Source organism: Frankliniella occidentalis, unplaced genomic scaffold (assembly GCF_000697945.3).
Source record: "Frankliniella occidentalis isolate FOCC.00 unplaced genomic scaffold, Focc_3.1 Scaffold53, whole genome shotgun sequence".
Classification (NCBI taxonomy): Eukaryota; Metazoa; Arthropoda; class Insecta; order Thysanoptera; family Thripidae; genus Frankliniella; species Frankliniella occidentalis.
The window spans coordinates 725092-752570 of NW_026267183.1; the positions used below are offsets into that span (position 1 = coordinate 725092).

At 44.4% G+C, this 27479-nt stretch overlaps 4 protein-coding genes across 7 annotated transcripts in view; 2 read left to right on the plus strand and 2 right to left on the minus strand.

Annotated features, from left to right (window-relative positions):
• Window positions 1-278: 278 nt before the first annotated feature.
• Window positions 279-4582, minus strand: LOC113210918 (E3 ubiquitin-protein ligase Topors). The gene is made up of 10 exons (XM_026429114.2): window positions 4422-4582; window positions 3886-4137; window positions 3663-3808; window positions 3283-3543; window positions 2957-3191; window positions 2764-2877; window positions 2525-2689; window positions 2198-2434; window positions 2060-2119; window positions 279-1978 (listed from the first exon to the last, which is right to left on the minus strand). The coding sequence occupies exons 1-10, from the start codon at window positions 4422-4424 to the stop codon at window positions 1103-1105; spliced, it is 2349 nt and encodes a 782-aa protein (XP_026284899.1). The 5' UTR covers window positions 4425-4582; the 3' UTR covers window positions 279-1102.
• Window positions 4583-4690: 108 nt separating this feature from the next.
• LOC113210919 (ras-like protein) lies at window positions 4691-9239 on the plus strand. The gene is made up of 7 exons (XM_026429115.2): window positions 4691-4899; window positions 5498-5546; window positions 5617-5645; window positions 5735-5819; window positions 5898-6040; window positions 6111-6271; window positions 6360-9239. The coding sequence occupies exons 1-7, from the start codon at window positions 4869-4871 to the stop codon at window positions 6441-6443; spliced, it is 582 nt and encodes a 193-aa protein (XP_026284900.1). The 5' UTR covers window positions 4691-4868; the 3' UTR covers window positions 6444-9239.
• A 331-nt stretch (window positions 9240-9570) lies between these two features.
• LOC113210916 (PHD finger protein 12) lies at window positions 9571-15719 on the plus strand. 2 transcript variants are annotated; one of them, XM_026429110.2, is made up of 13 exons: window positions 9571-9766; window positions 9844-9961; window positions 10123-10319; window positions 10487-10577; window positions 10657-10984; window positions 11064-11169; window positions 11265-11397; window positions 11481-11846; window positions 11950-12359; window positions 12446-12567; window positions 12647-12981; window positions 13066-13392; window positions 13516-15719. In XM_026429110.2, exons 2-13 carry the CDS (start codon window positions 9914-9916, stop codon window positions 14137-14139), a joined length of 3087 nt encoding a protein of 1028 aa, XP_026284895.2. In that variant the 5' UTR covers window positions 9571-9766; window positions 9844-9913; the 3' UTR covers window positions 14140-15719. The 2 variants fall into 2 exon arrangements, with proteins under 2 accessions (XP_026284895.2, XP_052123498.1); XM_052267538.1 differs by having other exon boundaries at window positions 9571-9961.
• Window positions 15720-15860: 141 nt separating this feature from the next.
• The window catches only part of LOC113210917 (protein rolling stone-like), a 41961-nt gene continuing 30342 nt past the window's right edge, over window positions 15861-27479 (minus strand). For 2 of the 3 annotated variants that reach the window (XM_052267539.1, XM_052267540.1), the window contains exons 2-7: window positions 21260-21347; window positions 20865-21114; window positions 20416-20463; window positions 18759-18929; window positions 18480-18660; window positions 15861-18399 (exon numbers count right to left, since the gene is read on the minus strand). In XM_052267539.1, coding sequence (XP_052123499.1) covers window positions 18177-18399; window positions 18480-18660; window positions 18759-18929; window positions 20416-20463; window positions 20865-21114; window positions 21260-21347 — 961 coding nt within the window. In that variant the 3' untranslated portion in view covers window positions 15861-18176. The remainder of the gene's footprint in view (window positions 18400-18479; window positions 18661-18758; window positions 18930-20415; window positions 20464-20864; window positions 21115-21259; window positions 21348-27479) is intronic. The other variant, XM_026429112.2, reaches the window with a different exon arrangement.

The window sequence follows — 27479 nt, forward strand, 5'->3', positions numbered from 1 at the left end:
GAAAAGTTACCAGCTTCGCGTTGACACCGCAGTTAGGCGGGAGATTCAAAATTTACAAATTAAAACTTTACTTTAGCTGTCGTTGTTTCACAACAGTTATCGGAATCCTCTCCCACACAAGTTGCTTCACAGTGACACAACGTGGTGCAACCTTCTATTCATTCAAATTGTCATAAATAAGAGAGGGATTTAAGAGCTTATAAAAGCTATCTTAATTGTAGTTTGCGGTCGAACTCGTGTTCATGTATTTTTAACGAGGTAAACATAGAGCACCAATATATTCTCATTTTTTTTTATTCTTTTAAATATTTCTCTAAAAAGTAGAAAGCTGACAAAACTGAACCAAGTACATAGACAGGACATAGGTGGATCTCGACTTGGTCGAACAGCCATAAGTAGTAGACAGACCAAAGAATCTGACTTAGTAAAATGCTGCCCATAATGTTAATTGTACTGAGCTTACCAAAATAGAGAAAAACTTATGCTTTCCTCTCTTAACAATTATTTACAAATATCACAAAGAAACAATCATTAGATACACTTTTCACAAAAAAAGAAAGAGCACTGTGTGTTTTCCATTTGAAATTGAACCTGTACAATAAATTTTAAAATAACATAAAAATAAAACAAAAAGAAATTCCTTGATTGGTGTTGTTACTCACCACTTGTAAAACAATTTTGGGACAAGTATCTGGCACAGTTTAACAAATAAAAACATTTCTTTGCAGAGAAAATCAAACCCATGAAAACAGTTCATCTCAATAGATATTTGCAATCCTGCCAAACTGTAATTCTAAGTTCACAATTTCGGATCACAAGAGATAAAGTGGCAAATCAGATGAGTTTTCAAATAGCTTTTTTAAATAAGGCAAAATCTAACTGTTGTAAACTGATAAAAATTTTAAAGAAAATGGTTTAATGTTACAACATGTTTTCCATATTATTCTTATTCCATTGTGTTTGTGAAGGTATATCATTGACATTTGGTAGCAGTTCCGATGATGACCAGCAAAAATACTTCCGTACATATTTTTAAAAAATGATGTCAGCAATGATATAATTACAATTACAGTACTAGAGAAACATACTAAACATCAACAAATCATGAGTCAGAATCTTCAGTATAATGTAGAGGTGCTGACAGTCGTTTCTTTGGACTTGTAGAATTTAAATCATCAGAATCAGAATTTGATGGAGATCTTCGTTTTTTCTTAAATCTTTTAGAATGTGATTCCGGCGATCTAGATCTCTCACATTTTTTATCATTTTTTTGACTTTGAGAAGAACTAGAACTCTTGCTTCTTTTAGAGTGCTTCTTCCTGTGGCTATGGGATGATTCTGAATCATGTCTTTCATGCTGAGATGGACTACGCTGTTTATGGTTGGGAGATAATCTGCTTGAATAATGCTTCTCTTTTCTGCTACGGCTATGAGTTCTACAATTTTCAGGACTTTCACGTGTTTTATTTACTTTCCATGTATCCTGACCATTATCAGCAATCGTCCTTGTCATATTAATAACATTCCGTAATTTGGGATGAGAAGAACAAACTGGAGATATAACTTCCTCTTCAGAATCAGAATTAAGGTGAGAACTGTTGCTCTTCTTAACAATTGCTGAGCGAATAAAAGTTCGAGGTGGCCCGTCACTCTCTGTATCACTTTCGGTATAAAGTATGCTTCTTGAGGTTGATGCACTTTTGCTGGAGAGCTTCATGCTTCTGTTAAATGATGGCTTACTGTCTTTTCTATGGCTTCGTTTAGAATGTCCTTTAGAGGTTGAGGGTTGACTATTGTCTTCACTATCACTGCTAACTTGATTTCTAGTTCTGTGAAGTTTGATCTTTGAATGTCTCTTTTTCTCACTTTTAACCCCCCTTTTGGAATGCTTACGTTTCCTCTTCTTCTCAGTATTTGAGTTTGATGAGTCAAAAGACTCTGTAGAGCTTACAGGTTCCAAATAGTTAACATTCTCTTTCTGAAAGTAAATAAGTTTTGGGGTAAGCAAAACAAAACTATTAAACAACTAATCGATAGAAAATAAAAGGGGCAGACTTACAGATCGCTTGTTATGAATTTGAGGTATAATTGTTAAAGCTTCTTCATCAGAAGATTCTTCCTGCAATAAAAATCGATTTGTAAGGAAATGTGTAAAAATTTAATAGAGCCAACAAAATAAAACCAAATAATATCTTACACTATCTTGCCACCGGAGTTCGGTTGTGGAAGTATTACCCAGGTTAATACATATCAAGTCATTTGGTGAATCTCGTGGACCATAGGCCCGAGCAGTTGCAGACTGTGGAGAATTGCCAGGATGCTCGGGGGATGACAGGGTAATTAATTCTGGTGTTCTCTCATGACGAGGTTTTACATATCCTACAATTTGAACATCTTCAGCAATATCACTATCACTATCAGATAGCACAGTAACCTAAAAAGAATAAAATTATTAAATCTATTGTTTTTTTTTTCTTGGTATGAGGAGGAAAAGAATGCACAAAAAAATGCACAGAATGCATACCACAGATGAATTCCGGTGAGAAGAAGTATGAGAAGCACTAGAACCACTGGAACTCGAAGTTGAGGCACCAGCTGACGCTGATGCAGAAACTGATGTGTTCCTGGCCCTAGAAGAAGCAGGTGGGTTGCGAGCATGTGCCATCTGCTCACGATTGGGTTCAATTATCTGAAATAGAATAATTGAAGTTATGATTGTGTCAGGTAGTTTTGATTTTCATAGAAATGAAATAAACAATTTACCTGAATATCGTCATCATCAGAGTCAACATGGGAGTCAGATGTCTCATCTTCAATTTCGATGGAGTAGCCTGCTCCACCATTAGGAAGATACTGAACATGGCGGTCATATCCAACCTGTAAGAAGTATAGAATTTAGGATGCCTCAAGCTTTTATGAAATGATCCTCAACAGCAAAGGGAATTTCCTTGCATACCAAATCATAGACAGAGATAGCAAAGGCCCGTAGCTCATGACAAAAATGAAGGGCATGTTGGTTTCCTATAAGCTGGGCAACTCTGGTGCGGAAATCATTGGATGAAATTGGAATTAAAGGAAGAAGCTCCAAAATTTTATCCATAACATACATAGTTCTTGAGCCATTGTCTAATAAAACATTTAATTCTCTGTTTAAGAATGGCATTAGTCGATGAATTTGTGCAGGATTTTGGCTGAAAGAAGCAAGATGAAAGGAAGATAGAGGTATTTTAGAGGAATTAAAACATGTCACACTAATTAAAAAATTTCCAAAGGGGTGCTCACGCATAAAACTCCGGAGAGCATTCTCTGTATCTGCCAGAAACGTCATGTTGTATCCTAGCCCACAAATCTCTGTCATATATTGAACGTCGGAATGCTGATGTTCCATTAGGGTTTCCTCTGGGCGCTGCTCTAGCAGGAGGACCACTTGGGATTGCATCAGGAAGAAAAACACCATTAAAGCTCTCTGTCATACGAAAGTTGCGAGCATTTAAACCACGAAGAGCCATCCATTCTGAAAATGCTCTGTATTGATGTTGTGTTCTACAAAAGAAAACAAATATTGTATGTTATGAAACCTTTTACAATGAATCAGATAGTATATATAACTTTAAACCAGAATACCAGGCAATAGCAATAGCAAAAATGACTTTCTAACTCACCTTGCATACAGGACCACTGATGAGTCAGCTGGTGCACGTTGAGGTGGCTGCCTGACAACATGGTATTGATCATAGTCATCCTGACTCCTAACATTGTGAATGATAGAATCAAACGCAACTTTGCATAGGGGGCACTCTGCTTTCACCTGAAAATTGCATAAAATGATATGAAATGAAGTGAACAATAGTATCAAACTAGGCCATATGAAATGTATTTACCAACCTTGGACCATTCAAGTAAACAAACAAAACAGAATTGGTGACAACAGCTATTGGTAAATGATTTATTGGCTAAAGGACCAAGGCATATAGCACAATTTTCTGGAGAAGATGGGCGGTTTGGGGTAGGACTGCGTTCCTTGCGATTAGGTGAGTTGTTCCATTTTGAGGGACTGGATTTGGAACTGCCGGCGCGGGGAGGCGTATCTGGGCATTTAGAAAGAGGTGGAGTTGCTGGACAAGTTGGTTCCTCCATCTGGAAAAAGCAATAATTAATAGACATTTCCCCAAAAATAGTATAGGTAAGAGTAGACTGTTAGCCCTGAGATGTGCCAATTATTTGATACAGTATTTATAGATGCACTTCAGACACAAGAGAAAATATTAGAGAAATACAGAATACAGCTATGAATTACGAAAACCGTCTGAGGTAATGATACCTTTGACGGTTATAGGCAGGCCGAACCAAGTAAACCCACTGGGTTATTTTAAAGGGGTTAAGAAATTTCGTCAAGGGAGTCGAACATATAAGTAACATACCATTAAACCTCATTGAAGAGTGTAGGAAATTGTTGAAATTTGTATGGATAATATCCTGACGGCTTACAACTTTTCAAGTAGAAAAGACACACAACTTCACTTCAGTGCAAACTGGTGCAAAGTTTCAGCATCAGAAATGGACGTGTGACGCCTTCCAGGAATAGGATGTTGATGTTGTTTGTTGCCGACTTTCGTCCTTTTCTTCTTCTTTAGTAGCTGCTTTACATTGAATCAAGAAAGCGGTGCTCGACGATTTCTGTCATCGGGCTGGCTGTGGTGTAATTTGGGCAGTTCGGGCCAAACTATGTGACTTGCGTCTGCCGCATATCTCAAATCTGAAGCCTGTTAATTGTATGGGACATTCATTGGCGTGTGAAATACGTCTCTATGCCCGAATTTTGAGGTAGAACGGATTCGCCACTGATTTTCTTCGTTTGAGGTGCACAAATGACGGAATACAAACTTGTTGTTGTGGGAGGTAAGTAAACCTGACACGCCCCTGGACTTCAGTGTTAGAACAATGGAAACATTTGTACATTTGTACTTTTTAAAATATTATAATAGGAATCAGAAGAAAATGAGTAAATTTTGCCCAAAGCTTTGGAATGTATTCCATTGTTGAATCCTCGTATCTTACCTAGGCTTGTTATACATTAGTACGGTCTGTGGCCATCTAGAATGCGTATACTCGCCGCTGAGGAGGCCCGTGAATATTATCTTCCTCGAGTTGTTCATATTCACAAGTATTCAGCTTAAAGCTTACCTTGCTCTGGTTTTTGTATTTCTCGGTACTCGAATTTTTTATTTGTTTTCGTGTGGAAGCTGTCATCATAACTCACCTGTTGCTAACCTGAACTTAGCACCTGTTGAGGACACAGATAACTCCTATTTTTTTTCGTTTCTTGTTTATCTAGGTAGACATGTCCATGAATGATTTGGTACATTTACTTTATATTTACATGCCATACTTTTGGGGAATTTCTCATTTGTTCCCTACCCAGAGATAAATTTGTCAACCTACCTTCGTAACTATCTTAGTTCGGAAACAGATTAGTAATTTTTGCATTATTTTACAGCGGGTGGTGTGGGCAAAAGTGCTCTTACCATTCAACTTATCCAGAATCAGTAAGTAGTCTCTTTACTGGCTTAAATCTGGTTATCTCTTTGAATTGAATTATTTATTGTTTTCTTTCAGTTTTGTCGATGAATATGATCCAACAATTGGTATGTTTTGTTCTTAAAAACTTTTTTAGTGTACACTCCTGGCCCTTGCTTATATTTCTCTTTAAAACTTCCTATGTTATCATTTTCAGAGGACTCGTACCGCAAACAGGTAGTAATTGATGGAGAAACATGCCTTCTTGACATTTTAGACACGGCAGGACAAGAAGAATACAGGTAGCTACTACTGACTGATGTATATTATATTTTAATTATTTGGATTTTAGTCATGAAACTTTTTGTTATCAAATTTAGTGCCATGCGAGACCAATACATGCGGACAGGGGAGGGATTTCTACTAGTATTTGCTGTCAATAATGCAAAATCTTTTGAAGACATTAGCATGTACCGAGAACAAATTAAAAGAGTGAAAGATGCTGAGGAGGTTCCCATGGTTTGTAAGTATTTTTCACCCTCATAGTGTGTGCTCACATTTACCCGAAATTTATTTGACCGTTCTGATTCTAGTGGTGGGCAACAAATGTGACTTACCAGCTAGAGCAGTAGAAATCCAACAAGCCCAGGAAGTAGCAAAGCAATATGGCATACCATTTGTGGAAACATCTGCTAAAACTAGACAAGGTGTAGATGATGCCTTCTACACGCTGGTGAGGGAGATCAGGAAAGATGTGAGTACTCCCATTATTTTCCTTTGTCATCAAATATCTTAAATCTTCTCCTGCTTATTTTGTAAAATTTTCTTTTTTAACAATTTAGAAAGCACGTGGTAAGACCAAACCAGGTAAGAGGCCTAAATTTCCCCTTGGGCCTATAAAGAGGAAACATTGTACTTTGTTGTAAATTCTCCATTGTCATCCATTTTGCCACTGCCATGCAATCTTAGCAGTTTTGTCTACGGTATTTATCTATTTGGCAATATTTTCAAATTTCTGTATACTTTAGGTACACTAAGTCTGTGGTTGGTTACCTGGAAGATGTAAAATTTACCAATTTTGCTGTGTTCTATGGGGGTAGGATCAGAGCTTCTCCATTAGAGATTAGAGTACCTATTGACCAAGGATACCTTGTAGTTTTTACTTGTGAGTGCTGACCTACAAAGAACAATCTGATATTTCCTGAGAGTTGCCAATTTTATCTAAACTGCTTCAACTAAAGCCGAAGTGGTTATACTGTACTTCTGTGATGCAGCTTTTCAACAAGCCTTGTGAAGACCAATTTGTCAGCTCAAGCTTATACTTCCATTGTCATAAATTCATTTATGGGTGTTGTGGAAATTTGAGACTGCTCTGTGGCTCTTTGGCAGGGTATGGAAAAATCTTGTGTTTTTATGAATAATTTTTTGTGCTTTGGGTAGCACTTTTTTTTTAAGTTGACATTTTAACAAGTAGTTAATCTGAAGGAAGTTTATTTCCTGAAGCTGTGAACTGTTTTCTTGTTCATGAATTTGACTCTAATATTTGCCTAATTTGGTGAATATAATAGTATGGTTGGGGGATTTCAAATTACTTTTCTTTTCTTATCTCTTGGGAATTTGCTGGACTGAAAACTATTTGTAAAAGAGTTAAACAATCCCCACCTGTATTTCTTATTGACTGACTAGTGGAAGCATAGGGAAAAAAAAAACAACAACTCCTATCTGGAGGTATGCAACCCTTAGCCTACTTCTCCAATCATTTTTAGTGATAATCATGCAGATAAATTCATTTTTGTTAGTTTCCATTGAACTAATATCTTAAAATGTATTTGCATCAGTTAGTGGGTTGAAGGGTATTCCTCATGTTCTTTCTAGTCAGGATTTATGTGGGTGTTGAGGTTGATTTCAGTATTGCCTCAGACATTAGACCAGTTTGTGACTTAATATATGTGAAGTCCTTGTCTAAAGTAGCTTCTAGCCATGTGGAAAGTTAACTTCATTGAATGTACAAACAAACATCTACTATGACAAAACTACTTTTGTCACTTGTTTGGATATTGTAAACAGTCACTGAAGTTTTGGGCGTTCCGTACTTGAATTTTTTTTCACCATGTAGGAAAACGTTTTAATAATTTTAAATAAGGGTTTGCTTATTGCGAAAGTCATCCTTTAACAATCTTTTCTACTGTGAGGAATGTCCTTCAATGTTGGCTATCGACTCTCTTTGTTTATGTCCATAAAACTTTATTGAAATATCCAGAGCAGATATGATATAATACTTAGTTACTGTAGAGTAATGCTAGTTTTTATTTTTAGTTCTGAATTTAATTAATTTGCTGTCAGAATTGTTGATTAGATCCTAAAAACCACTGTGTAAGATTCAAATTTTACCTTTGTTTAGAAGTTTTGTTTGTATGTTACTATTCTTGTGAAATCATATTATTAAAAGACAAATCATCATGGGTGCTTTGTGATTCAAGCATAACTACTTACTGTATATTAGTGCAGAAATCTTTGTATGCATTTCTCATTGTGATAAATTAAACACCCATCTTTTTAATATTAACATAAACATGGATGTGCACACTTTCAAAAAGGACAACTTTTTTTTCATTTGGTTTATTTTTATGCAACTGTTATTGTGAAATGACCATACCATTTACATTATCATCTCCAAACTTGTCTGTGTATCACATTGTCGACTGCCCAGATATATGATTAGTAAAGTCATGTGCATCTATTTTCTTTTCTTTTTTTCCCCTCTTTTAATTTAGATTTTTAAGGATGAAGTGTTGTGATCAGTTCATTTGTTGTTCTAGCAATAATCATTTGTGAGGTTCTGTGAGTGTTTGTTGGCTTGTGTGTATGTGTTTGGTTGTGTAAAATTGTCTGTACGCAAGGTTTATATTCGTTTTGAAGCTTTGTTAAGATTTGGGAAAGCTTTATGTAGCAAGGCAGTTCTTGTTACCATGGTCTATTTTTAAATTCTAGTTCAATATTAGTAGTTGTAATTAAATATGCTTGTTATAACAACGATGCACAAAATTTGACATGAGCACTTCAGGAGAGATTATCTGCAGTACCTGTATTCTGAGAGCTTTTGATATCTATGAAATGGTCTTATTTAAAATGTTTGGATTCCAGAAACGTATTTCATGTTTCAAATTTGTTTCTTACTAAAAATTTAAAATTCAAGTGGCCTTTCCATATTTATTGAATAATTTCCATGTGCATCTCAATTTTAGACTGTTATTGCTGGGGAGGTAGTGTAGAGTATAAGAGACTGGTGTACCACACATGTGTCTGTATTGTACACAAAAACTGTGACTTGTTTGGACAATTTAGATTGTAATGGATTTCTATTCCAATGAAAGAAATCATGTCTTACTTCAACAGTCACGTCCTGTTTTAAGTGAAAATCTTGTGAATTTTCTCAAGAACTTCAGAGTGTTACTATGAATGTTTCCTCATTTATAAGTGCTCAGTAAGCTAAAATTCTTAATTGTTGCAATACTCATCACTTTTTTTTGTCATTTCATGATTAAAGCCTCCGCTGGATTATGATTGGAAATCACATGCCATTGCCTCTATAGCAATAGGTAGTTGTCAATCGCTGGATTTTAAAAATGCAACTATTGAAAGGCTTGTGTTACTATACTCTATGAATAGTCTGCTACTTCTGTTCGAAAGTTAAAAATAAATGTCATGTTTCTGTACGAAAAGGTCCTTTCTTGAGTCAGCCCTCATGTTCCCAAATAAGTCCAAATCACCATCAAATATCAAATTAATAACGCACCATACTTGCACATCATGTTTCTGAATCCAACTAAGCACTAACAGGAGTTGACAGGATTTGGACACGAGACACTTCGAAATACATTTTTTACGGGGTGTATGTTTTTTCATCTCACTGAAAACGTCAAACACATATAAAATGTATTTTTATCAAAGTCCCTTGTTTCAAAATTTTGCGCCCACTCTCTACCTACCTCACGATTGGCGCCCATCAAACCACGGCCTGCTGGTTCCGTTCCGGTGAAGTTTACCTGTCATGCGCAGTGTTCTGTTTTCCTTTACGCCGAGTTGTGTTTTGGAAAATACATGGATGTGAAAACCTGTCAAACATTTCAACTACAGGATATCGTTGGAGAAAAATATGTGCCAATTCTCAATTCTGATGATTCTATTTGAGTGGTAGAAATATGTACCGTTGCTGTCTGCCAACTGCCGGCGGTGATTTATATTCTCTGTAAGCCTAAAGCTAAGTTGCTAACCAAACCTGAGTGGCGAAGTGGACTGCTGACTTTGGTGTCCTATTGCCGACAGCCAATTTTCCTCCGGTAGTGAAATGTGACAGCTTTAACTCAAGATTTTCTTTTTATCAAAAGTATTCGTCATGACGTCCATAGAATTCGACTTGGATTCCTCTGGAGGGTTGATGCCCGTAAGTGCTATGGTTATTTCAGTCGCCATGTTTGTAGTATAAAATGGCGACTAAAATTGCTCCAAAATGATGTTTCTGCATCATTTTATTTAAATTTGCCGGATCTGCTTGTCAGATTTTGAGCCAAATTTCTGAGAAAGCAAAATTCTTTTTCTCTCTAGAAAATCCAAGCGTTGATAGCACCACCTGAAAGTGATGAAACATCCAAACCTAACAAGAGAAAGGAAGGGTTAGACTTACACCCCTACTACAAAAGGCCTGGAAAAGGTCATAATCGTGATTGCTGTGATGCCTGCTGTGAAGGCGGTAACTTAATTTGCTGTGATAAGTGTCCTGCATCTTTTCACCTTGGCTGCCAGTAAGTAACTAGCTGTATATCACATTTTCTTGAGTGCTGAAAGCTACTGTGACGATTTGTATAATCAGCTGTATGTTAAGATAGATTTTCTATTTCCTGTTTCAAAGAATGCTTAAGGCTCATTTCTTTTTTTTATACTTGTGTGTTTATGAACTATTCTATTCCAGCGATCCACCTCTAGAAGATGAGGATATTCCACTTGGTCAATGGCTTTGTCACAAATGCAGAGTGACAGCTGGCCTCCCTCCTTTGAAAGAAGTATGAACAATTTGCTGTGAATATCTTACTCATTCATTTTGTAGAATTATCATGTTTTAATTCCTAACTTCATGTGTAGATCCTACAAAAGGCAAGAGAAGTTGCTTCTTCTGAGGCCACAGATGGACCTTCAAAAGAAGAAACAACAAGCGACACACCTATTAGAGGCCGATCTCGTACTTCAAGCACAGCTTCTCTGGAATCCAACAAATCTCGTGGCCGGGGGAGGACAGCAGTTACTGTCGCACAACCGGTTGGACCTGTTACACTTGCCACTGTTGCAGCTGGTCCAGATAACCACAGTGCATTAGAGACCCTTATAGCAGCAGCATCTTCTATGAATCCAACCCAGTTTGATTTACCTCGAGAAATGGTGCTTCCAATAAATTTCCCTGGCACAGATAGAGGTATTTTGATTCATTGTAATTTAGTTTGATTGCTCATATTATGTTAATCTAATCTAATTTTTATTTTAAATTACCTTAGCTCCAACTAGAGGGAAGAAAGCGTCTGCATCAAAGAGAAGCAGAACTCATGAACTAGATAATGGTCTAGTTCCTTTGCCTGCTAAAACATGTTTTGAGTGCCGAAAGTATGTACTCTTACACATATATTCACTCTGGCATGCTGCTGTATGCTATTTGTCTAGTTCGTGTTCATTCTCTTACTTATTTTCTTCTTTTGCAGGAGTTGCAAAAGAGCTCCTCTTTTAGCCTGTGATTATTGTCCACTTCTTTTTCATTTGGATTGTTTAGATCCCCCTTTAACATCACTTCCATGTGGCAGGTGGATGTGTCCTAATCATGTTGAGCAAGCTATTGTAAGTAAATATGGGTGTGGTTGCATTTACCTGTGTTTTCTTGATTTCTTTTAAAACTGAAATTTAATTTTCCCTCAAAACAGGATGAGAAACTTTTAACCTCACTCAGTGTGACTCAGAGAGTGGCTCTATGGGACAAGTACACAGCTCCTATTGACCATGATGCAGTCAAAACTGAATTTCTGCAGAAGACAAGACGTCTTAATCCTCCTTTCAGATTTAAAGTTAAACTTGCCCCTCGAAATAGAGCAAAGGTACCAAATTCTGTTAAGGAAATGTACAAAAACCGTCAACCACTCATTCCAACATTACGAGAAGTCCTGAGGGAAAACGATGTTGGGAGTCGGTGGTTTGATGGGAATACAAATAGTGAAAACAATTCAAATATTTTTGATCTGAAAGAAAGTTGTGTTAAATCTGATGGCGCTACAGAAACCGAACAGGAAGAGGTGTGGTTTTAAAATATTGAGATTTTCTTTAAGCTTATTTATCAGACTTGCCGGTAGAAATGTATTCAAATGTGATTAATTCTTCATTCTAATCCTATTTCAGTGGCTTAGTGGAATAGTTGCTTTGCAAACAAGTATAGCCTGTCATCTTGGCTCCAAAAGGCGGAAGAAATCACCTGCAGTAGATATGATTGACTCTCAAAACTCAATAAAGTCAGAGGTGGATGAAGGCCAAAGTTGGGAAGATGAGATTCAAAACCGAAACGTGTTAGAACACCCACCATCTGATGATGAGTCAAAGAAACCTCTATTAAATCCTTTTTGTAATGGGATGCAAGATCACCATAAGAATTCTTCTGCTGATATTGAGGATGTTGAAGTTTTGAAGCATAATAGAAGCATTGGTTATAATGGCTCTATTCAATTACCAGCCTCTCTTGCTTCCAAAGTTCAAAATGGAGATTCTGACACAATGGCTGAATTTGATGATGATTCTCAATCTAGTAGGAAGATGTAAGTTTATATTTTTCTATTCAAGTTTAACTATCTATCTGTGTGTGTGTGTGTGTATGCAATAACAAAACATTGATGTCTTTTAGTGATCCTTCAAGTTATGTGAGAGGTGAGGAGAAGAAACAGCTTAAGATGACTATTTTTGATCAAACTCAAGTCAAGGGACTAAGCAAGCACCTTGAGGACTCCTTAGACTCACTAGCACCTAGTAAGTACCCACATTACAAAAATAATAACTTAAATCACATTTTTTTCTATCAACTTCTCATTTTTGCAATTTTCTTCAGGTACTGATATTGATAAGCTAGACAGTCGTTTAATACGTCTTTTAGCATTTCAACGACTTCAACAGTTAACTCAAACCACAAGGTCCCTGCCAGATAGTCTTGTTTCTTCAAAATTTCCAACACCAGTCCAGAAACAAAATACATTTTGGCCCTCAGCAGATTCTGGCTTGAAACCAAGAGCCCTCTTAACTCCCCTGAATGGCTCTCAACCACCCATGCCAATTTACTACAGAGTCATGGAAATTGGTACCGGTGGTGATATGGATATTTGTCTCTCTTACTATGGGCATTGTAATTATGTGACAGCGAAACATGCTGTCATTATATGTGATGAGGTACATTTTTGTACTTATGAAGTTTTATGTGTACATATATTCTTTTATTTTTGTATTTTTTGTAACTTTCAATTTGGTTTTTAGGTGAACAGGCATTATGAACTAATGAATTACAGTGAACATGGTACAACAGTGGACAATGTGTTGTACTCATGTGATTTCTCTGAAAAGGTTCCTACTAAAGAACAGCATCTGAGTCCTACAACCACTGTGCAGCACCATGGTAGACGAAGTGGTGGAAACAGTGGTGCACCTAGTAGTGCAAGTTCCATTGCTGAACCCACTGACACAGAGGTAGAAGTGCCTCCGCTAATTCAAAAAATCAGAGCTGTTGTAGACAAAAGAAGAGGAGTTGTAAGGGAAGAGGATTGTCTCCCAGAGCCGTGCAAAATGCCAGCAGATATTGGCAAGGTGTGTTATTTCTTGATCAATGCACCTGTACTAAACATGTATATTAAAAATATTGTCTTTAAATATTTTAGTTGTTTTTTTTAGTTTTTTTTTTAAATTCTCAATTTTACTTTTCTATTACAGGAAGACATTAAATGCAGTTGCCGTTCTAGTAGTTCAAGCATGATTGGCGGCAGTGGTGCCGGCTGGGAAGGAACTGCGCTTCTTAATCATGGTTCATTCATTAAGTTTGGGTGCCTACAATTCACTTTTAGTGTTTTGAACTTTGTTTCACCACCACCACAGGATGCAAGTGGCCAAGAAAATACTTGCTCTGGTGGAGAAACTGATGGAAAAGGATCAATACCACACCGCATTCTGAAGAGAGAAAGGGATAGTACCAGCAGCTCAACACTGACAGTTTCCCCATCACCCCCTCCAGATAGGGCAGCCCTGGCAGCTAAACATGCTCTTTCTTCTAGAGAGTCCAGAAACCAAGGACAAGAATCAGATGACGACGATGATGATGATGACGATGATGACGATGACGATGATGACGATGACAATGACGAGGAAGAAGTTGTGAAAGACGAAGTAAATGAAGTTTCGGACAGAGATGAAATGGATGAAGATATGGAAGAAAACATGAATGGTAACAATGATGAAAGTGTTATTCAGGAATCTCCAGCAAAGCCGGATAATCAAGAAATATCTCAATCAAACTGTGTCGTAAATTTAATTGCAGACAAAGAAGCCAGTGCTACTTGAAGTTTTTGATCTGTTGTATTTTTTCTTCAAGTGTGAATGCATGATTTTGTTTCTGCTGTATTGTCCCCCGTGTTTAAATAGAAAAGTTGCCTGCTGGCAAAATTTATTTTGTACATTTGAACATAGAGAGGAATGTAAATAATCCTCTCTTAAAATGACGCTGCAGTCATTATGATGTGCCTATGTCCAGATGTCACTGCCAAATCAACTGTTTATAGTGTGTAGATACATTTTGATTATTCCTGGTGCAACTTACTCTATGGTTATAAAAAAAAATTGTGATATGCTGGTTATTTATACATGTGTTGTTGGAATCAATTACCTGTACCATATCAAACAAGAAAATTTGCTGAATTATTATTCTGCAATTTTGGGCTGGGCCCAAGGCTTGAAATTATAATACTTCTTTGGCATAAAATCATGGTTTGACTTGATTTAATCAAGTTTTCTTTTTCATACTGAGACTAGTAATCTGAAATTTTCAAGCATGCGGAAATGATAAAGTCAGTTAATTTTAGACAATAGTTTTCCTTGTGGTTTGTTACCTATACCTAAATTGAGCAGTTTGATGCTGCTGCTGGTAGTTAATAGTGTATGTGTACATACTTAATTATGTGGAGTATGGGATATTAGTGGTGTTATTCAGGCTGGCACCTACAAAAGTATGGTTGGTTCAAGTAAAGATATATTTTTGCGTCAAATTTATTTATGTATGTTTTATTTCATTAAAAGGATGTGTATAATAATTTAAGTATTTATGTTAAGTAGTTGCCCATATTTACTGATATTTAAATCTTTGTTTTTCTGACTGTCAGATCTTGATGTAAACCTGCCCAGCCCTCTTGGTTGTGACATAAACCCTGGATTACACATTGAGCAATGTCATTGGAGACAGTGCCACTATCCAAACCCATGATACTTGAAAATTAACTAGAAAGCCACTTTGTTTTTATTAGTCTTGTACAGCTTTCAAGACCTTGCAAGATGAATTCCTTTAATTTATTCCTTATGGTTTCTTCAACCATGCTGTTACAATTTTTGATTCAGTTTTGCTGCGATTCCTCATGTGGATTAATGCATTTGTTTTCCAGTAAGTTGTTACTTTTGAAGGAAGTCCTTCCTGAATGAAACTTAGTATTCTTGCCGGACTCTCTCTGATCAATGGTTTGAAAACTTTTTGTTTGTTACTTTCAATAAACTCTTAAGTTGTCTCACTGTTGATAACTAATCCAACAAATGTTATAAAAGTCTAAATGTTGTGACAACATTGCCTAACTGAAGTAAATGTTTGTGAAATTTTATGAAACAAGAAGACTGTTATTCATTCATTCCACACAACAAGCTTTGTTTCTTGCTCATTTTGATCTGAATGAGCTGGTACTGGCATTAATGTGTTCACTGGTAATTATTTGTATAACTAAAATATTCACACGACCTCCTTTCTAAAGATTTATACCTCTATCAAATATTTAAATCGCAGTGTTACTGTCCAAATAATGTAGTTGTTGCTTCTGAATATGTGATTAAAGCTGTGGTGTTTTATATGTTAATACAAATAATACTGTTAGGTATAAAAGCAATATGATCTATTTTTGTGCAAAGACACATCCTTCAGTGAACCACACTTCAGACTTTAAATCCACTCCATTTCCAGTGGAACCCAACACTCGTTTGCATTGCCGGGAAGTAGAGTGGTAACGAAAAAAGAATAGTTCTGAATTAAATCCATAACATTTAATAGAACAGAATTTACATGGCCATGGTTGTAAATATGCTTTGCCCCAGACATGTTGCAAATTTTAAACAATGCAAATGTTTCAAAGCATCTGTCAGATTGTGAAATGATCTGTAAATTAAGTGAATTATCATACAATTTGTCCTTTAAGCAGGTCCTTAAGCAGCTCACTGCATCATATGGACAGTCCACAAATTGAGCAAATAAAATTGAGCATATTTGTTAAGCCACATACCATTCTGACAAATGTTATCTGTTCAGTTACTTTTACTTTGATTACTCATCTACTCAAAGGAAATTCACTAATGAGTAAATTTTCAAAAATCACAGAGTTACAGATGGAATTCTAGCTGAAATTTACATACTGAGTGCAGTAAAACCATGATATAGTCATCACTTGGGTCAAATGATACAAAAACCATCCTGCATTCAACATATTAATGTCTAGTTTTAAAGTGGAAAACTCACTTGAAATATGCTCAATGCCAAAAGCACACATGTAATATCAATGTATAAGTATAGTCCTCCTCCAAGGAACTCAACACAGTCTACTGGTATATATGCTTTAAATACTATACAATTAACAGAAAAATGACAATAGACAACAAACTACATGCATCAAACATAGCTCATAAATCCTAAGAAATAACGCAATGTAAGACATTACTGATCTTATCACTGGTTTGCTTGCGAATCACATACAGATATATATGTATGCATATATACAATAACAATAAAAATGCATTCCAAAATCTTCAACAGACATAATATATAACTCTGCTTTGAAGCCGACCAAGACTTCACACCTCACTGGCCTCAAAGAAGACTGCAAAATGTTAAAGTTGAAGTTTCTATAAATAGAGCAGGTGTTGATGTCAAAATAAGAAACATATTAAATAGAACTTAAAGTCTTTAGGCATGACACAAATACAAATGAAATGGTATGATAAATCTAACTAAATCAGTGTTTTAAAACACTGAGGTAGGATGAGGAACCAATGACAAATAGCTTATCGATGGCATTGCAATGTTCTGGATTGTTTTCATGCAGCACAATAGTATCTTAACGCAAAATCGCTAAAGAATGCTACTGCTCTTGGGAAACGGTACGGAAAAAACACGCATTTTTTAAAGCCTTAAATTTATCGGAAAGAATGCATGATTTATACTACATTTTCTATACTGAGCGTAATACCATTTTCTTATATATAACCGAATACTAGATGTACACAAAACGACTAGTTTAGGTCTACCCCTGCTCTGTGCAGGCAGCCCAAGGACGACATTTGATGGCCACTTCAAATACATCTGCTATATTCATGAATATATAGAATATTCAAGTGAATTGCCTTTTAAAATAAATATCACAAAAGAATATGAGTCTTATAACTTGAGGTGACTCAAACAAAGAAAAGAATAACACTCAAATATAAAACATATAAACATTGGCAAAGATAATTCTCCTGAGAGTTACTCTTCATAGGGTTATTCTAATCACAACTTAAATTGTATGATATTTACAAAAATCATCAAATTCATATATTAAACCAATTTTAATTCTGAACAAACCAATAATACCTATGGCCACTTGGAGTATTTATTTGTTAAATTTTGTCTGTTTAACAATACGATTCCAAAAATTTGCCTTTCTTTAGCAAATCAAGCCATCTTACAGAGAAGAAAAAAGAAAATGAGAGATGATGAGTTGGTGTACACAGAGCTACAGAAAGCCAAAATGATGATCAAACACTGGGTCAGAAATAAAATGATAGAATGTGCGTATTCTGACACTGTAAATTCCCTGGATTATTATAAACCCAAAATAATGAATAGTACAGGAGGGCACAGATATCATTCATTATAAGGATGCGGAAATGCATTGATATGCTTTTGGGGAAAATAATTATTTTAACACTTTCCGTGCAGTGGGTTCTCCATGGTGAGTCCTAAAAATGTCCCATTAGTGCCTGAAGTCTATTTTTTCATAGGCCTCTGATAAAAATCAAGACTTTGGAGTTTTAGTGTGAGGCACGCCTCTGAGGGGGGACAACAACATAAAAATGTCCCGCACGAAAAGTGTTAAAAGAAGCCTTGATTGTTTTAAAAGTTTTAGGATGTCACGATGGAATATTCACAGAATAAGTTTACGGCCTTCTCAGCCAAACCGACCGCGGGGACAAGATGTTCACAGTTCATGTTCATAAGTAACATATCACGCAAAATCAATTAAAAGGTTGGACAGCAGCACGAGACAGGCAGGCGTATAGGTGGGAGGCAGTATTAAAGTCTTGGGCAGGTGGATTCACGCCATGGCGTCCAGCTGGACGCCGGGGTCCTTCTTCTCGCCCTTGTTGGCGGCCGCCTTGGCCTCGCGGAGGGAGCGCGCGACGCGGCGCCGGGCGAGCTGCAGGGCCCACACGGCCGTGTGCACGGCCACCACGAAGCTCAGCCCGAGGACGCACACCACCGTGGTGCGCGTCGGCCGCTCCCAGTCCAGCACCGGGTACACGCACGTCCGGTCCATCCTGCAACACGCTCGTGCTCGTGAGGAAGGGTAAGGCTCCCAGGGTCAGCCCCGGGGACCTTGAAGTAGAGCTCCACTCACCTGTCTGTGCCGCCTGCCAGGAAGTACACGAGGCTGAAGCTGAGGTACACGAACACGAAGAGGAGCGGCCAGAAGGCGTGCAGCAGGCGCAGCGGGTGCGCCGACATGAGGACGTCGACGAGCATGAGCGCCGAGTTGGCGGCGTGCACCAGGATGTTGAGCGCGTCCAGCACGTGTTCACCTGCGGGGGAAGTACAGATGCTCGGGGTCAGGACCTCTGTGAGGAGGGGGAAGGGGAGGGGGAGGCAGGTAAAGAGACGCGGGGTCATCTCAACTCACTGGGGTCGTAGACGGCCACCCAATAGGTGCAGGTGATGCCAATGGCCACGGTGATGGAGATGGTGTTGAGCACCCAGTACAGGCGGTGCAGCAGGGGTAGTGATGGCGCCTGCAGCACCGCCCCGGGGCTCCCGAGGCCCCCCTGACCGCTCGGAGCCGCATCGCGCTCCGCTGTAGAACAAACACAAAACATTAGGGGTGCTCTGCCAATATCGGCGAAATGTGACTGACTGTACATTCGAGTCGACGGTGACTCCACCCAGCAAAGGGTGGAGGACGGCAGCAGCGTTGCGGTGGGTGAGGAAAGCATGTGTCCAGTTCCAGTAGAGTCTACACAGGATGGCCCACAGACTGCCGACCACAATTTAGTTTATACCGTACAGCATGAAGCGGGCGCGTCGCCAACTCGCAAGGGGACGAAAGGGATCGCCCAGAGACTACGTCGGTCATTCGCCGTTACGAAACTGTTCAGTTCAGTCTCCGCAACCTCTTTAGCGCCTGACGGGTAGGCAATATCTTGTATGCTGCGCATGCGTGTACCGCGGGGTGGCCTACTCTGAGTCTCGCAGGCGCCGAGCTCCCGTTACTTGCCCAATGAAGCGGGAGGAAAACGGACGCACTTTCTGGATGATCCCTCAGACACCGTTGGGAGAGACGGAAGGCAATAACCCCGAATCGCACGGCCGCAAGCGGTACAGTATGACTACGAAATATTCCGGGTGTCGGTGGACCCGGCCACCCTGTTGTAGGACTCTAGGGCCCAGGTGCGCATGTTGCAGGTGGAAGGCGCCCATTCGCGGCGCGCCCTCAGAACCGCTAAACCCGATTAACGAGGCTCTGCACCCCGATTTGATGGGAACCACCGTTACCGACGTTCGGTTCGGGATCCTCCGGCCTGCCTTTCACAAAACAGTCGCTAAATAAAGGGCATTTATGGCGGAGAGGGGAACGGGCAGAAGAAGGTGGGGGTGGAGGGTGGAGGGTGGAGGGCTGGAGGGCTTGCGCGGGCCGACAATGTGCCGCTGACACGGGTAAGGGGTCGATGGGAGGGGTAAGGGGGGGGGGGGGGGAAGTCAGGTGATCGGGGGGGAGCAGGGCAAGGACGGCACGGCGGACAGGGAAGGGAAGGGAAGGGTGGCCGACGGGGGCGTCCTGGCGGTGGCCCTCCCGGGCACCACGCAGCACCGCGCTGCAGGGCTCGACGAGCGCGCGCGCGCAACTATTAATAATACGCGTGCGAATAATGTATCGACAAGACTCGCCGGGGGGTAATTGTGTGTCGATGAAGGCTCTGGCGCTGTGCCACGTCAGTGCGGGAGGGGCATTTTATACGTATAATTATGCGACCACAAAGAAAATTAACTTTTTTAAAAAAATATTAGAAATCACACCCGTTTTATCACGTACCACGATATGACGATCAGGACACGTGCAGCTGGTGAGTCTGTGAAGATCAAACACGAAGCAGTGCGTAGTGTCATGCACTCTACTATGGATTTCCTGCTGCACGTGCACCATTAAGGTGTGCGAATGTTTGAGTTAGTTGAAGGTTTCTCAAGCAACACACACACACACACGCGCGCGCACTGGCGGCATCACACACCACCGCCGTGCAACGCAACACCCCAGCAAAGGTGTTGACGAGTGTCACACTTACTGCACCGCGGCGCCAGGGGGTGGTACAGCGTCCGAGGCAGCCTGCCACCTGTGTAGCGACCAACACCAAAAAGCAGCCCTCGTCACCACCATGCGGGTCCACCCACGGGTGCGCGCGAGCACCCGTGGGTGCACCCGGGGGTGAGCTGCTCGCGTCCACCAAAGCGAGGCGAGGCCGGCGGCGCGGGACAGATATGAGGCACCCAAAAACCGCGAGGAAGTGTGTAGAAATCACGACGCAGAGTCCAGAGTCGGGCATTTGGTTCGGAAACTACAAAATACACTAAAACCAGATACCCGAGCCGAGCAGCTAAAAGCGACTACATTGCCGTAGTACAATTTTACTTAGACGAACAACAACTCGATACGAAGTATATAAATGCAAGAGCGGGGGGTATCAACTGGATGTCCATTACAGTGAATGAGAGATGCTGTGCGGCGGATACCGACCTCTGCGCTGTCGCCTCTCCTGGACGAAGTTGGCGGTGGCGAGCCCGGCGCCGAGCGCGGCCTGGAGGCAGCAGCACGCCAGCCCCCAGTTGGTCAAGTAGATGGGCCACTTGACGTAGCGCACGCCCAGGTCCTGACCCTCGCGGCCCGCGTCCAGCACCGAGCACACGGCCACGGCCACGAACAGCCCCGCGGACAGCCAGCGGTACACCACGTACCACAGCGCGGGCGGCTGGCGCGGGTCCTGCCACTGCGGACCACACCATTGGGATAGGTCAGTATGAAAGTCACGAGGACTAAAAATAATATGAATAGTCCCAGGATAAAAACCACAAGACTAAACTATACCAGAGTGCGCGGGGTTCGGTTCACCAGCTACCTGGTGTAATCCTTACCTCAGTCTGTGTAAACTTCTGCGGCGTGTGGTAGTCTGCCCTGAGGAGGTCGAGCCGCAGCTCCCGCCTCCACAGCTCCTTGATCATCCTGCAAACACAGACAAAACAAAATGCAACTTTAGAACTCCGTCCATCGACGCGGCGAAAATCTCACTTTAAACACTCGCACAAAGAGCAATTCTCACCCTCGTCTGCTGCTGTTTTTTTTAGAGAGGGGGAGAGGGCGGGACAACGGAGAAGAAGAAGGGGGAGGGATTTGCTGTCAAACCACCTATCGTTTACGAGTTAGCGTCAGATTATTTTTTTATTTTTTTTGAAGAAAAAGAGAAATCTGTTTTTGTTCAATGTGTGCGTGACTGTACCGAGCCACGCGCCCGCTTATTGGATAATAGGGGTGGGCCGAGGAGGGGCGTGGCGTGGCGGGGCGTGGCGGGGCGTAGCGGGGCGGGGCGGGGGTGATGTGACATTCATTCAACATTTACAGAGACCCGTCACCGCGCCGCCCCCCTTTGAGAGCGCGCCACGCGCGTCACCTGACATATTGCGCGGATGCAATTAATGACCCCCTATTGCTCCACTTGCTCGCACTACTTGACTTGACCGGCAGCGCCGTGGCCGCGCGCCTGCAGGGGACCTCCTCCTCCTTCTCATTGCCCTCTCTCGACGGTCGGCCGCTGACGCGGAGGAGAAAGAAGGGGGGGGGGGAGGTCCCCGCCGGCGTGTCGGTGCGTCCGCGACGCACTGCATCGACAGCGCCGCCGCCGCTCGCTGCAGGAAGCGGCCACTTACACGACGTTCACGACGTTCACGCGGACACGCTGCTGGGCCACCGGCGGAGTGGCCGGGCCGCTGCAGCAGCATCCGAGATTGGTGGCCCCCGCACAGTGGCCGTGAACCCGAGGAGGGGACCCCAAGGGGGGCACCCCGGGGCCCCCCGCGCGCCCGCAGGCCAAAGGAGGAGCCCAATAATGGGCAGTGTCACGCCCTGAAGCGCTCCTTTGTGCAGCCCAGGCGCATCCTCCTCTCTACTTATCACTGCTGCAGCACCCCGGACCGGACCCCCGGTAGCGCGATGCTCTCCCACACTCGCGGCCTTTTGTAGGAGAGCGCCGAGCAGCGCGCACCAGGGACCCCTCTCTCCACTCCCTCTGTGCGGGGTGCTGCGAAGTCACCCTGCTGGTGCTGCGGAATCACCCTTCTATGGTGCTGCGGATTCACCTACTATTGTCCTGCGGAATAACCCTGCTGGTGCTCACCGACACCGTTTCTATCACCCCCTGCGGGTCACGCCGTGCCCCCCTCCCCTCCGCTCCCCTCCTCGGCCCTCAGCCCTCGGCCCTACTATACTCCTCGGCGCGGACATTTCAGTATTCCGCCTGCATAGTTAACCACGCAAGGGAAGGGCCCAATCGATGCGGCTCGCTGGCTGCGCCGCGCGTCGCCAGCTCCTCCCTGGTTGGCCGAGGCCCCGGTGGCCTCATGGATCGCCCGAGGCGCGTCTCCGGTGAGTATTGGCCGGGGCCGCCGGCGCGCGGCTCCAGGGGGGAACCCGCACCACAACACAGCGGCGGCGGCGTGGCGCGGCGCGGCGGACCGTCTGCGGCCCGAGCAGCCCGCTGTTACAGCAGCCGCAGCGGCAGCAGCAGCAGCAGCAGCAGCAGCGAAAGTGGGATGAGGTGGCGGTGCGTCTGGAGTCTGGACCGACCGAGCCTTTGCGGCCCGGCCGCGCGTCGGCGTGCGTTAGCCAGACAACAAGCATTTTGTAGGTGATTTCTCCCTCGGAACACACATGCCACGAGGATGGAGTTGCTCCTTTAAAAAAAGGGCCAACCAAATACAAACCATTTGTACCGGCGTCAGGTCGCAGATAGGACCGCCCAGTACACGGAATAGTCCGTACTTTGCAGTCAGGTCTGGCCTTACTGGACGCCCCCCCCCCCCTCAATCCCACCTACTGAGCGCCCCACTTCTCCGTCGATTTGTAGGTCATACAATTCGCGGATCCACCGCCTCTTTGGCCAGGTGACGCGTCCTCTCTCACGCTGGGATTCCCAAACTCCCCTCGCCTCCCGCTCCGCTCGGGCCCGGGCCGCACGCTCCTCAACTTGCATTCAAGTTCCTCTCCGTTCCGGTTCCCTCTCTCGCCTTTCCGCGGCCCAGATAAACAAACTTCCTGCGTCCGGCCGGCATCCACGGTCCAGGTTCTTCCCGCTCTCTGACGCAAATAATCCACGAGTGTGGGCAATTATTTTTCGCCCCAGTTATTTATATAAATCAAAATCATGTTTAGAGACGCTTGAAAAATATACACGGAGTTTGTGGCAGGGAATCGTCACGAAGACTCGTTGCCTCAGAGCGACGCTGGCAGGGCTCGGCGGCTGGCAGCGCGGCACGACTCGCGTGCGACACCAAAGCGCCGCTTCTGTTATTATCGTCACGGCTGGAGAAATGACAGTCGTCTTGATTAGCATTACCATCATATCACGATTACACACAAAGCCACCGAGTGAGTGGCGGGAAGGGGGCAAGAGCCCCTGCCGCGCTCCGGTGTAGGCCGTCCCGTCAAGACAGCCGTCTCGAGCGGACGGCCTACCCCGCGCCGCGCCCTGCAGGCACGAGCCCCTGCCGCGCTCCAGAGGAGGCCGGCCCGTCAGACAGCCGCGTCGTGCGGCCGGCCTACCGCGCGCCGCGCCCTGCAGGCACGAGCCCCTGCCGCGCTCCAGTGTAGGCCGTCCCGTCAGACAGCCGTGTCGAGCGGACGGCCTACCCTGAGCCCCACCGGCGGCGGCACGAGCCCTGGGGGCCCGGGCGACACTGAGAATAATTAATGCGGGTGACTAAATGATAACAATTACGAATATATCAGAATATCAGCCACCAGCTGGGGTGTTGTGCTGGAGGTCGTGTTATAACTGCCTTCACCTTTCCTTCTGGTAAAGACGCCCACACGGAACGGAGGGACTTCTGTCGAGGAGGAGAAAGAAACAGAAAAGTACGTCGAGTAGCGGGTCCGTGGCCGCGGTGACCTAGAGAATATAGCGGCGGCGGATTTTACATATTTCCACACTCCTGGCCGTCTCCCTCGTGCAGCGCGGAGACCAGCAGGTGACTCTAGTGGAAATGAGGAGGGGGGGGGCGAAGGCACGAGCATATCCTGCGCAGGGGCGGGGTCTGGGGCTGGGGAGTGGGTAAGACCACCGCGCCGCACAGGTCACCAGCAGCACCACCGCCCCAAACGAGCGGCATCGACCAGAGGGTATCGGAGGGAGGTGTGACTCGACGTGCCTCCCTCTGTTGCCCTATTACAGACACCTTTAAAAACATGCAAACGTCGAGTGACTTTTTAATTTGGCTCCAGGACAAATAAGTGGCACATTTGGCCTGCTCATTGTAAGTCGTCGGATGCGATAAGTCGAGATAAGCATTTATACCACCGCCCTTTCACTTAGCCGTTTGGGACGGACAACTCGTTCGCTCGTGACGACGGAGCACTCGCTATACATACAATAGTCACGCTTACCCCCCCCCCCCCGTTCACGCGGACACGCTCCCCCCCCCCCCCCCCCCAACAATGGTCCTGTTGGAGGGGGATTCGAAGGAAGGCCGGGGGGGAGGGGGTCTGCCGGACTGTACTACAACACAATCGGTGGAAGGGGTAGAGGGGGGGGGAGGGGGGGGAGGGACACGCTATGACTCTATCATTATCGCTGTTGGGATCGTCTAAACCGAAAGCAGCGGCGACTGCCGGTTGCCCCCCCCCCCCCCCCCCAGGCCCGGGCGACACGGCCACGCACGCGGCGCTTGCGGTGGCATAGAGTACAAGCGGTGTAGACCGGCCGCCGCGGTTTGTACGTCTATTTGCGTGACAGGCGGGCACTGCGTGACGGACGGGACCCAACGTACGCACTGTTGGGCCTGTGCCGCCCTCCCCCCCCCCGCTTAATTCGTTGGTATCATGATCCCCCCCCCCTCTTCTCCCACTTTTCCGCACCCTCTCCTACTCCACCTCTTCGTGGTCGTCACCGTGCACCCAAAGAAGAAGGGGGTGGGGGAGGCCGGGAGGCCGTCGTACACGATGCCGGTAGGCCTAGGCCTTCACCGGCACCAGGCTCGTCAGAAACACCGTTCGCTATTCTTTTCCTCATCCCTGCCCACCCCTTCCCTTTCCGAATGTGATCGTTCACAACCCTCTCTCCCCACCCCCCAACCTCACGTCAAGACCCTTCCTGATACACATTCCTCGACCTCCCCAGCCCCGACCCCCCTCCCGTGCACCGTCATTGGGGGCATGACCCTTCGACCAGGACCTCCGTGGGGGTGGCGGACGGACGGGGCGGTTGTATTTGTGTCCTCGTTTTGTTTCCTCGTTATGCCGTTTTTGCATTTCCCTTGCTGATTGATTTTCGACCGATCGTCGCGCTGCGTTGTCTTGCGTGGCCTCCACCCCTCCACCCCTCCACCCTCCCCTCCCGGCCGGCAGGGTCCGCCCCCTCCGTCTGCTGTCCACCTCAGCTGGACTGGGACTGCGGTAGTAGTGGGAGGGGGGCCTCCCTCGACTTGACCCCCCGTGACTCACAAAAGTGTCACTGATTCGCCGGAAGAAGAGAAGCGGGACGACGTCACCGTCCGCGTCAACTCCGCCCAACCTTCCGGCCCACACCGTGTTTGACAAACAGCACGCTCGCCCGCATGCGTTGAACGGACAGGTCACGATCGCAAAATGTTATTGACGAATATGGAAACAGTCGAAAATCAAGTTGAAAATCGAGTCAAAATTTCATGTGGAAAAGAGAACTTGTCAGTTTGACTGAAACATGAACTATTCGGGTCGGGTCTTTGAAACGGTTCCAATGTGGCATGACTCCGGTGTGGTCCATGTGCAGTAATTGTTACAAAATTATCGGCAGAAAGAAACGTACACGATTCTCCGCATGCATGGCACTCAGGCCCCTATGTCAATTTTTTTTTCGTTTCGCTGTAGCCTGAGACGTTAAAGAGAAAATAAGTTGCGAACAGTACTGAGTGTAATATGACGAACGACCGGATCCCGTTGTCGCTGAGGTGTGTCGCCCACCGGCGGGGCGCGGCGAGGCGAGGCGGGGCGCGGCTTGGCGGGCGAGTCCCTTCTGGTCCCTTGAAGCGCTGCCGCAGCACGCTGCACTTGCAATAGGGGACGCGAAGGGATATTTTAAGAGGGCGCTACGTTAAAAAAAAGAAAGGAAGTTAGCTGTCCCGCGCAAGTGTGTCTCGCAAGCCCTTGTACTGTACTTGCTCACCTGGTCGGTGTTAGCGAGCGCGCGAGGTCTGCGACGCACTCTTGGCCTCGTAGCGACACACAACAATGATAATAACTCTCACCACACATTCTGATTTGTAATTTGTTAGCCATGTAAAGGGAAGTATGAGAGGGGAAGGCTGGTCGATCGCGCCGTCTCTCTGTCTGCCAGTGGCACGAGCGTGCCCCTCACGTCCACGTCAACGTCCAGGGCAGGCAGCCGCATGAGCCTGCTGCTGAGGCGAGGCACGGGCACGGCCAGCCGGGCGGGGCGGCGGGGGCATTCCATATGGCATTCCCTGCTCCCCCTCCTACACTGCCAAATAATATAAAAGAGCAGAAACAAATACTACGTAACGACCGATCGATCGACTCTATGAAATGAACTGAGACTGAGCCCCTGACCCCACGCCGTGCGGCACCCCGTCCGACGAACACACACACACACGGCACACACCTGCGTCCCTTCACCCGGAACTGCTGTTTGCCACGGTTTGTTACAATAACCCAATCAATAACGCCAGCTAGCGACCCTTTCCTCTGACACAGATTAGCGTCCGCTGCTGCTATAGACACATAGGGCAGAGCAGAGAGACACGGCGGCGGACAAACAAAAAAAGGCGACGCGGAAGTTACGATCGAAACTCTGCCACTCTCCTTCTCTCTCTTTCTCTCTCTCTATCTTTCTCGCTCGCTCCTGGATTTGTGAAGCGCGATGCACCCCCGACGCGTGTTGCGATAATTTATCGGGCAAGAAAGCGACGCGCACATGGGACCCTCCGGGAGGAGGCCGTCGAACGCGCGCCAGCTGTCCCGCCCCGCCTCGCCTCGCCTCGCCCCGCCCCGCCCTACCCACACCCAACCCAACCTACACCCCGCCTACAACGCACCCTTGCCTTCCACGCCCGCAGGAGTTTCGCCGTGCCGTGAGAGAGGGGCGGGCGC

Coding starts and splice junctions, on each gene's coding strand:
- LOC113210919 (XM_026429115.2), top strand. CDS start 4,869: ATGACGGAATACAAACTTGTTGTTGTGGGAG. Junction 5,547..5,616: donor ATTCAACTTATCCAGAATCA/GTAAGTAGTCTC, acceptor GTTTTCTTTCAG/TTTTGTCGATGAATATGATC. Junction 6,272..6,359: donor TGAGGGAGATCAGGAAAGAT/GTGAGTACTCCC, acceptor TTAACAATTTAG/AAAGCACGTGGTAAGACCAA.
- LOC113210916 (XM_052267538.1), top strand. CDS start 9,914: ATGACGTCCATAGAATTCGACTTGGATTCCTCTGGAGGGTTGATGCCC. Junction 9,962..10,122: donor CCTCTGGAGGGTTGATGCCC/GTAAGTGCTATG, acceptor TTTTCTCTCTAG/AAAATCCAAGCGTTGATAGC. Junction 12,360..12,445: donor TCTCAATCTAGTAGGAAGAT/GTAAGTTTATAT, acceptor GATGTCTTTTAG/TGATCCTTCAAGTTATGTGA.
- LOC113210918 (XM_026429114.2), bottom strand. Junction 3,544..3,662: donor TCAGTGGTCCTGTATGCAAG/GTGAGTTAGAAA, acceptor TTTCTTTTGTAG/AACACAACATCAATACAGAG. Junction 3,192..3,282: donor TGCTCTCCGGAGTTTTATGC/GTGAGCACCCCT, acceptor TGCTTCTTTCAG/CCAAAATCCTGCACAAATTC.